At 60.0% G+C, this 9957-nt stretch overlaps 1 protein-coding gene across 1 annotated transcript; it reads left to right on the top strand.

The window, feature by feature from the left end:
- The first annotated feature begins 811 nt into the window (after positions 1 to 811).
- Positions 812 to 8865, top strand: LOC118659729 (centromere protein J-like). Its single transcript, XM_036316031.1, has 3 exons — positions 812 to 1774; positions 5631 to 5748; positions 8073 to 8865. The coding sequence occupies exons 1-3, from the start codon at positions 1672 to 1674 to the stop codon at positions 8260 to 8262; spliced, it is 411 nt and encodes a 136-aa protein (XP_036171924.1). The 5' UTR covers positions 812 to 1671; the 3' UTR covers positions 8263 to 8865.
- Positions 8866 to 9957: the final 1092 nt, after the last annotated feature.

The raw sequence follows: 9957 nt of genomic DNA, 5'->3' as shown, positions 1-9957 counted from the left end.
TTTATCTGGTGGGTTTGGGGTGAACTTGTGGTCTTGGTTCAAACCTCAGGCTGATGGATGGCTGTTGTGGGGCCAGTAGGGGGGGCCGGCGGGGGGGCCAGCGGGGGGCCTGCCATCGACCTGCCTGGTGGGTGCAGGGGACACACAGAGCCCAGCGTGGGGGTCAGGCCTGTGCGTTTTCCCGGTGGCCTCGGCTCGGCCCCTGAGCCGTGTGGAGTGACAGACGTGGTGGAGTGACGCTCAGTCCCTGATAGTCGCCCGTCGCCTCTCAGAATCTCCGCGTGTGGCTTCCTCTCGAGTGTCGCCGCGTCTCCGTCAGCGTCTCCCTGTGTTAACCTGACAGGCATTTGAAGGCTTTTTCTGACTTCCTAGCTCCGCGTGATGCCCGTGCGGCTACGTGAGACTTGCCTTTTGTAAGAGAAACCAATCCCCTCTGGACAAGGTGGTGGCGTGTGGCCAAGGGCCTGGGGCGGGAAGGAAGGAAAAGTACACGAAGGACAAGTCTACGTGGAAATCACCGTTTACGGGTCAAGGTTTCCAGCTCCACCAGCGCCAGGAGCTCGGTTACCCAGGCCGAGGGCTGATAGGCTGATGATCTGCATAGCGACCTGGAGGAAACGCATTTGCAGGGCGAAGGATCGCATTCGCCCCTCGTGGGCAGGCCCCGGGGCGGGCGTGGGGCCGGTGGGTTAGTGTCTGTTCACGGAAACCACAGGCGGGCCCACGGCCACGGCACAGGCCAAGGAGGGTGTGGAGGAGGAGGAGGGAGACACGGGGTCATGTTCTCTCCAATCCGGGTCTTTGTGTCTCCGCGAAGGTGGGCGAGACACGCGGCGCGGGCTGCAAAGACGCCGCGGACGAGGGTCTCAGGACCACCATCGTGCGGTTCTCCAACGGGGACGTGAAGAAGACGCTGCCGGACCAGCGAGTGGTGCGTGCGGCCGCGGACCCGCCTGAAAAGCAGCGAAGCCGACCAGTCAGTGGGACTTTCCCTTGGGGGGAGGGGTAGCTGGGCAGAAAATGGGCCACTTGGGCCTCCATTTGCCAGTCGAGGTGAGAATTCCCTGGGCCCCTGCGGAGTGGCTCCTGCCCGTCTCCAGGGCCGCTCGCTGGTCTCCAGGGGACACTGGGGCCTGGGAGGATAATTCTTGCAGCGACAGATAATGAGCACTGTCTGCATTCATCTCACTACGGACCATTATTCCCGCACCCCGTCCCAGCCTGTCCCTGCAGCCCCAGTCTGTCCCAGCACCTCCTGCAGCCCCTGTACCCCCAGCCTGTCCCTGCAGCCCCGGAATCTCCAGCTGCCAGTGGCGGGTGGGACAGCTGTGGTTCAGGGTCGCAGGGCCCACGGGTCGCGCTCACTGGGAAACAGTGGGGTCTGGATGTGCTACAGGCGAGGCCACCATGGTCAGGCGGCCTCAGGTGCCAGGGCCCGTCCAGGTGAAGGGCCAGGGCCGTGCCACGTCCGGCGACCTCTCCCACTGTCTTGTTTCTGGGGCTTTGAGGACGATCCTCTTCAGAGCCCACCTCCCTCCCCAGGGGCGGGCCCTCCTCACCTCCCGTCCCTCCATCCCCCGACAGGCAGGCCCAGCCTCTCCACCAGGAAGCAGGAAGTGCTTCCCCAGAGGAGACCCGGGCTCGCGATGACAGCACGGCTGCCCCGACGCCATGTCTCTGTGCCTGCAGGTCCACTACTGCGCCAGCACGGGGACGACGCGCACCGTCCACCCCAGCGGCCTGGAGGTCGTGCGCTTTCCCGACAAGCGGACAGGTCGGTGGCGTCACCCGGGGCCTGTGCGACACCTGCCTGCCGCGGGCGAGCCATGTGCCGGGCACCGTGTGGGGCCGTGAGATACGGGGGCCTGTTAGCCAGTTCTCCGTGGGGCCTCATCCGGTGACTCGGGGCTTGAGCTGTTTAATGAAAACCCAGGCGCGCTTCTCTCCCGGTTCTTCCCATCACGGCGAGCCCGCGGCTGCAGGGCGCCAAGTGCCTAAGGGACGGCACCAGACCCTCTGGCGGGTCAGTGGTTTGGCTTCTGCTCATCAGCGCGGGCCAGCGTGTGCGCCGTGAGTGTGGGCTGGCGTGTGCGCCGTGAGTGTGGGCTGGCGTGTATGCGGTGAGCTTGAGCTGCTCTGTGCGCCGTGGACCGGCATGCGCGTCGTGACTGTGAGCTGGCGTGTGCGCTGTGGGCTGGCGTGTGCACCGTGAGTGTGAGCTGGCGTGTGCACTGTGAGTGTGAGCTGGCGTGTGCGCCATGAGTGTGAGCTGGCGTGTGCGCTGTGAGTGTGAGCTGGCGTGTGCGCTGTGGGCTGGCGTGTGCGCTGAGTGTGAGCTGGCATGTGCGCTGTGGGCTGGCGTGTGCGCCGTGAGTGTGAGCTGGCGTGTGCTGTGGGCTGGCATGTGCGCTGTGAGTGTGAGCTGGTGTGTGCACCGTGGGCTGGCGTGTGCACCGTGAGTGTGAGCTGGCGTGTGCGCTGTGAGTGTGAGCTGGCATGTGCACTGTGGGCTGGCGTGTGCACAGTGGGCTGGCGTGTGCGCCGTGAGTGTGAGCTGGTGTGTGTGCTGTGGGCTGGCATGTGCGCTGTGAGTGTGAGCTGGCGTGTGCACTGTGGGCTGGCGTGTGCACCGTGAGTGTGTGCTGGCGTGTGCACTGTGAGTGTGAGCTGGCGTGTGCGCCATGAGTGTGAGCTGGCGTGTGCGCTGTGAGAGTGAGCTGGCGTGTGCGCTGTGGGCTGGCGTGTGCGCTGAGTGTGAGCTGGCATGTGCGCTGTGGGCTGGCGTGTGCGCCGTGGGCTGGCGTGTGCGCCGTGAGTGTGAGCTGGCGTGTGCGCTGTGGGCTGGCATGTGCGCTGTGAGTGTGAGCTGGCGTGTGCACCGTGAGTGTGAGCTGGCGTGTGCGCTGTGAGTGTGAGCTGGCGTGTGCGCTGTGGGCTGGCGTGTGCGCTGAGTGTGAGCTGGCATGTGCGCTGTGGGCGGGCGTGTGCGCCGTGAGTGTGAGCTGGCATGTGCGCTGTGGGCTGGCGTGTGCACTGTGAGTGTGAGCTGGTGTGTGCACCGTGGGCTGGTGTGTGCACCGTGAGTGTGACCTGGCGTGTGCGCTGTGAGTGTGAGCTGGCATGTGCACTGTGGGCTGGCGTGTGCACCGTGGGTGTGAGCTGGTGTGTGTGCTGTGGGCTGGCATGTGCGCTGTGAGTGTGAGCTGGTGTGTGCGCCGTGGGCTGGCGTGTGCACCGTGAGTGTGAGCTGGCGTGTGCGCCGTGAGTGTGAGCTGGTGTGTGTGCTGTGGGCTGGCATGTGCGCTGTGAGTGTGAGCTGGCGTGTGCACCGTGGGCTGGTGTGTGCACCGTGAGTGTGAGCTGGCGTGTGCGCTGTGAGTGTGAGCTGGCATGTGCACTGTGGGCTGGCGTGTGCACCGTGAGTGTGAGCTGGTGTGTGCGCTGTGAGTGTGAGCTGGCATGTGCACTGTGGGCTGGCGTGTGCACTGTGAGTGTGAGCTGGCATGTGCGCCATGAGTGTGAGCTGGCGTGTGCGCTGTGAGTGTGAGCTGGCGTGTGCGCTGTGGGCTGGCATGTGCACCGTGAGTGTGAGCTGGCGTGTGCACCGTCTGCTGGCATGTGCACCGTGAGTGTGAGCTGGCGTGTGCGCTGAGTGTGAGCTGGCGTGTGCACCGTCTGCTGGCGTGTGCGCTGTGAGTGTGAGCTGGCGTGTGCGCTGTGGGCTGGCGTGTGCGCCGTGAGTGTGAGCTGGCGTGTGCACCGTGGGCTGGCGTGTGCACCGTGAGTGTGAGGTGGCGTGTGCACTGAGTGTGAGCTGGCGTGTGCACCGTGGGCTGGCGTGTGTGACGTAGTCCTCCCTCCATTCGGTGTGGACTCCAGGTCACAGCGCCCTGGCTGGAGCCCAGGCTCCCAGCTCTGTGTGTTCGCTTCGCGAGGCTTGAGTTCTCCCGGTCACTGTGTGGGGTCCCCGTGGGGTTCATGTTGGTGGTGATTGTCCTCAGGGCCCAGCCCTCTCGGTGCAGACGCGTCGGGTGGTCCCTCCCCCGTGGAGGGCTCCTGGCTTCCGTGTCCTCCACGTCCGCGTCAGCACCTCCCTCGCCCCCAGGAACCTCGAGTGAATGTGGCCTCTGGCGCGTGCCTGGGAGCGGGCACACGCAGTGGCTGTCTCCGCATCCCGTGTCCCTGTGGTCGCCTCTGTCTGTGTGAGGGAGGGATTCAGTCTTCGAGTGTCTGCCCTCTTTGCTGAAACTAACAGAGCCCTGGTCCTGGGTGAGCTTGGTGGTTTCCCAAAGAACGTGCTCGGGGCCCAGCAAGCCTCCCCCGGCCATGGGCCTGTCTGCCCCGGGGCTGCTGGCATTCAGACGTGCCAGAGAGAGGCTGGGACCTGCTTCCTTCATGTGAGTGTGTATAGCCCTGGCTGTTGGCTCAGTGGATAGAGCATAGACCTGCGGACTGAAGGGTCCTGGGTTCGATTCTGGTCAAGAGCACATACCTTGGTTGCAGGCTCGATCCCAGGCCCTGGTCAGGGTGCATGTGGGAGGCAGCCAATCGCTGTGTCTCTCACATCGGTGTTTCTCTCGCCCTGTCTCTCTCCCTCCCTTCTGCTAGCTCTAAAAATCAATGGGAAACTATCCTTGGGTGAGGATTAACAACAACAAAAAGTGTGTGTGTAGGGACAGAGCATGTAGGGTTTGGTGCTGTGTGCAGGTCCAGGCATCCTCTGGGGTCTTGGGGCATATCCCAGAGACAAGGGGACTCTGGAACATGCATTAAAAAAAGGGTAAAGGGGGCCAAAGGCAAAACTTCCAGTTAGAAATAAGTCCCAGGACGTCATGTGCGGGAGGGTGACTGTCTATATACCAGAGGCCTGATGCACGAAATTCGTGCAAGAGTAGGCCTTCACAACCGCGGCTTCATCCGGAAGGTCGTCCGGAAGGGTGTCCGGATGGTCGTTCCGCTGTTTGGCCGTTCAGTCGATTTGCATATTACACTGTTATTATTATACTAGAGGCTGGGTGCACGAATTCGTGCACTGGTGGGGTCCGGTCGGCCTGTCCCAATTGGGGCTGATCAGGCTGGGCTGGCCAGGGAGAGGGGACACAGGAGGTTGGCCGGCCAGCCCCACCCTCAATTGCTGTGGGGAAGGGGTGATTGGAGATGGGGCCGGCTGTGGGGAGAGCCCATGGGTAATTGGCAGACCAGCCCTGCCCCCTGGTCAAACTCCCGGTCAAACTCCTGGTTAAGGGGACAATTTGTAGATATATAAATGCCTAATATGCCAATTGTCCCCATGGGAGTTTGACCAAGAGTTTGATTGCTCGCTATGATGTGCGCTTACCACCAGGGGGCAGCGCGGAACAAAGGAAGGCCCTGTCCAGCAGCCAGAAGGCCTCTATCGGCCCTGATTGCCGGCCAGGCCTACGGACCCTACCTGTGCACGAATTTCATGCACCGGACCTCTAGTAGTTAATAATACTTATTGCATATTTGCAAGTGGCTGAGAGATTAGATCCAGGAATTCTCATCACAAGAACAGACATCTTTATAACTATAACTCTGTGTGGTGTGGAGGTTAATGAGCCTGGGTGTTCTGTGACCATTGTGCCTCCATAACGAAGCGTGTTCTGCAGAGAAATTCCACCCCGACGGCTCGAAGGAAGTCTTGTTCCCGGACGGGACAGTGACACGTCTTCACGATGGACAAGAGGAGACGGTGTTTCCCGACGGGACGTCGGTCAGCGTGGCCAGGTTGGTGCTGGGACAGGCGATGCCAATCTGACTTTTTGGTTTGTGTAGTCAAGAATTTATTTAGTGGGTGAGCATCGACCTAGGAACCAGGAGGTCACAGTTCAATTCCCGGCCAGGGCACAGGCCCGGGTTGTGGGCTTGATCCCCAGTGTGGGGTGTGTAGGAGGCAGCCGATCCATGATTCCCTCTCATCATTGATGTTTCTCTCCCCCTCTCTCTTCCTCTCTGAAATAAATAATAAAAATATACTTTAAAAAAGAGTTTATTTCGATTAATTTTTTAAAAATATGTTTTTAATATGGTACATAGGTTGACACCCAGCCAATGAGCCACACCAGCTGGGCACTTTAGAGTAATTTTTGTGAAAGCCTAGGTGTTCGTCCCCATTTAGTAATAGAACACGGGGCCACTGGCCCTGAAGTTTGGTGTTTTGACCTGAATTCCTTCGTGGAGAACATGGGTTTAACACTGATTTTTAAAAAATATTTTTAATTGATTTTTTTACAGAGAGGAAGGGAGAGAGAGAGAGAGAGAGTTAGAAACATTGATGAGAGAGAAACATCGATCAGCTGCCTCCTGCACTCCCCCCCCCCCCCACTGGGGATGTGCCCACAACCCAGGTACATGCCCTTGACCAGGATCGAACCTGGGACCCCTCAGTCCGCAGGCCGACACTCTATCCACTGCCGGGGTCCAACCCCAGCAGGTCCAGGGGTCCCCAAAGGTGTGGACGGAGTCGGCGAAGAAGGAAGGGCACGGAGACAGTGTTCAGTTGATCAGCAGCCTAGCCAGGATCTCTAGCCAGGATCTCCAGCCAAGTTCTGGTCTGGATCTCCAGCGAAGTTCTGCTTCAGATCTCCAGCCAGGTTCTGTGTCCATGTTCTCTTGCTAGGTTCTCCAGCCAGGTTCTGTCCTGGTTCTCCAGCCAGGTTCTGTAGCCATGTTCACTCGCTAGGTTCTCCAGCCAGGTTCTGTGTCCATGTTCTCTTGCTAGGTTCTCCAGATTCTCCAGCCAGGTTCTGTAGCCATGTTCCCTCTCTAGGTTCTCCAGCCAGGTTCTGTCCAGGTTCTCCAGCCAGGTTCAGTCACCAGGTTCTAGTCAGGTTCTCTTGCCCATTTCTGTAGTCAGGTTCAGTCCAGGATCTTTTGCCATGTTCTCTCCAGCGAAGTTCTTCTGTCTCTAGTTCTGTGTAGGTTCTGTGTTCTCTCTTCTGTGTTCTAAGTTCTGTGTCTTGCTGTCTTATTACATCTGTATTTATACCAGTTGATTCAATCCTATCAATCTCTATTACAAAGGTTAGGGCGTTTCTTATCTCCATTCCAGGGAGTAAAGATTATGTAGCTTAAGCATGATTGTTCGTAGTTAAAGTGATTAATTACCCACCTGGCACTAGTTAAGAGGTTTTATTCCCTCCCTAACTTCAGGGGAAAATCCCTACCTGGGGAAACAACCTTTCTCAGAGACCTTGGTTAAAACACATAGTGCCAAGAAGGTGAGCAAACATATTAAGAACAGTATGCCACTGAGCCACACCGGTCAGGGCGAACACTGATATTAAGTGTTCTCATGCTTGAATTTTAACCACGAAAACAATTCCAGTCTCGGGCGGGTGCCCCCTGAGACCATGCTGTCTGGAGGCCCAGTCCAGAGCGGACACACGCAGACACCGTGTAAGACACGGAGAAGGGCTGTGGGCGCTTCTCCTGATGCAGAACGTGCAGCGCAAGACCCTGGACCCCCCTCCCCAAGCCCCCTGCAGGTGGGAGGTTTACTCTCGCTGCCCCTTCACCCCAACAGCCACAGGCCCTGAGGATGTGGGACGTGCACCCCCGGCTCCTCCCCCCCTCTCCCTCTCCCCCTCTCCCCCATCTCACCACCACCAGCCTCGCCCTTTCTCTCCCCGGTGACTGCACGGCCCCCCTCTCCCCTCAGCATGGGGTCATCTTGCTTTCCTCTGGGGTCCTTGGTCCTGAATGATGACCATGAAACCCTCCAGTCCCCCTCTTCCTTCCAGATGACACTCCCAGCTCGGGAAGCAGGGTTCTCCATGACCAGGCCCAGCTGGCCCAGCCCGCCTGCCGGCATGTCCCCCGGCTGACCTCCTGGCCCAATGTAGGCCTTCACTGCCCAGCCTTTGTACGTGCCCCTCCTCCCCCCCGCCCACACACACGCACACACGCACATACACTCACACACACACACACACACACACACACACACACACACTGCTCCAAGACCTGGAGGGGGACCCAGGCCCCCCTCCTTCCACACTCGTGGCTCTGGGTCCCGCCAGGAGAGCTGACGCCCCCTTCTCCTCCCCCAGGAACGGCGACAAGACCATCGTGTTCAGCAACGGGCAGCGGGACATCCACACGGCCGAGTTCAAGCGGCGGGAGTACCCCGACGGCACTGTCAGGACCGTGTACTGCGATGGCCGCCAGGAGACCAGGGACGCGTCCGGGAGGGTGAAGGTCAGAGACGAGGCCAGGAACCGTGTCCTGGACTGGAAGTAGGTCACCCACTAACACAGCACAGGCGTCCAGTCGCCGTTTTGTTAAAACAAAAACAATGAACGGATGACACGGTCGCTGCCCCGAACGACGGCCCCACACGAACTCTCGGATCCCGAGGCGCCTGGAGGCTGCGAAGGAAGAGACGCCGTGTCTGGCTTCCTGGTTAGAGAAGCCTGAGGCCCCACCAGCCAGGGGTCCCCAGAGGGGCCGGGACCCAGGAGGCTGCAGGCCGGCCCCGTGGACCGTGTGGCCTCGCGCACGTGGCAGTCTGTCCTCTTGGTCCCTCGGTGGCCCTCAGTCCTCACGGTGTTTCCTTCCCTCCCATCCGGGCACTCGGCCTTCTCGTGGCCCCGGGTTCTTGCCTGCGTCTGCAGACACCCGTCTCTGTAAACAGACCTAGAAGGAAGGCAACCACATCCCTGCCACTGAAGGGAATAAAATGGGGTATCTCCTGTTACCTTCTTTGTGTTATAACTATTTTGTATGTTTTATATTAACTTTTTATTGAAGATCATTTTGACTCATAGATCGGAGAGCAGGTTCAGACCTCTTCGTCTCTGTCCTCTCGTGTTTCTGGGCTGTGGCTGCTAGCACCTAGTTTGATATACACGAGGCAAAACCACCCACCCACCCTCCACCCACCTACCAACCACCCTCCAATCAACCCACCAACCAACCACCAACCAACCAACCAAACCAACCACAACCACCCACCACCCACCACCCACCACCCACCACCCACCACCCACCACCCACCCACCATCCACCAACCAACCAACCAACCAAACAACCACCAACCAACCAACCAACCACAACCACCCACCACCCAACCAATCAACAACCCACCACCCACCCACCACCCACCCAACGAACCACCCTCCAACCAACCCACCAACCAACCACCAACCAACCAACCAACCACAACCACCCAGCAACCACCCACCCACCTCCCACCCACCGCCTCACCCACCAACCACCCACCTGCCCCAGGGAACTCACCACCCACCTTCCTTGGGCCGTAGCTGGCGCCTTCTTTGCCCCTGCAGTGACTTGTTATGTTTGTTCAGTTGCACTTGGTGGAGAAAGAGGGACACACACCCTCCCCCTTCCCTGAAGCGAAAGGCCCAGGTCTCTGAGGAACGGGCACGGGCCCCCGTCGTCCGTCGCTGACCTGGTCCTTGTCTGCTCCACCTCAGAAAGGCGGCTCTGCGTCCCCTGCGCACCGTGAGCCCTGTGCTCTGAATGCACGTCTCCTGCCGCCAGCGCTCCTGCCGCCGTGGGACCCCACATCACACGTCATTATTCCCACTCGGCCGCCTCTCACCACGGGAGAGAATGAGCCCAGACTGTGCACGTCTCCCGACAGACGGCCATGGCCGGCCCGGCCTACAGCTCCACATGCGCCAAGAGAGCCGCCCCCCTCAGCAGCACCGGCTCCCTCCTCTCGTGACTCACCTGTCGCACGACGAAGAGGGAGTATTTAGCAACACGAGGCGTGGAAAACACACAGCACAGAAACACCGAGAGCCCGGCCGGCTGGCTCGGGCTGAGCACCGACCTGTGAACCAGGAGTCACGGTGCGATTCCCGGTCAGGGCACAGGCCCGAGCTGCAGGCTCGACCCCAGTGTGGGGCGCGCAGGAGGCGGCCGGTCCATGACTTTCTCCCTCTCCCTTCCTCTCTGAAAAAAATAAAA

The sequence above is a fragment of the Myotis myotis genome, unplaced genomic scaffold, assembly GCF_014108235.1.
Source record: "Myotis myotis isolate mMyoMyo1 unplaced genomic scaffold, mMyoMyo1.p scaffold_m19_p_7, whole genome shotgun sequence".
Lineage (NCBI taxonomy): Eukaryota > Metazoa > Chordata > Mammalia > Chiroptera > Vespertilionidae > Myotis > Myotis myotis.
This window is presented reverse-complemented; position numbering and strand designations above follow the sequence as displayed.

Bases quoted from the DNA above. Each gene is read 5' to 3' on its own strand.
- LOC118659729 (XM_036316031.1), top strand. From the start codon at position 1,672: ATGTCTCTGTGCCTGCAGGTCCACTACTGCGCCAGCACGGGGACGACG. The intron at 1,775-5,630 runs GTCGGTGGCGTC...CGTGTTCTGCAG, and splicing joins CTTTCCCGACAAGCGGACAG to AGAAATTCCACCCCGACGGC. The intron at 5,749-8,072 runs GTTGGTGCTGGG...CTCCTCCCCCAG, and splicing joins ACGTCGGTCAGCGTGGCCAG to GAACGGCGACAAGACCATCG.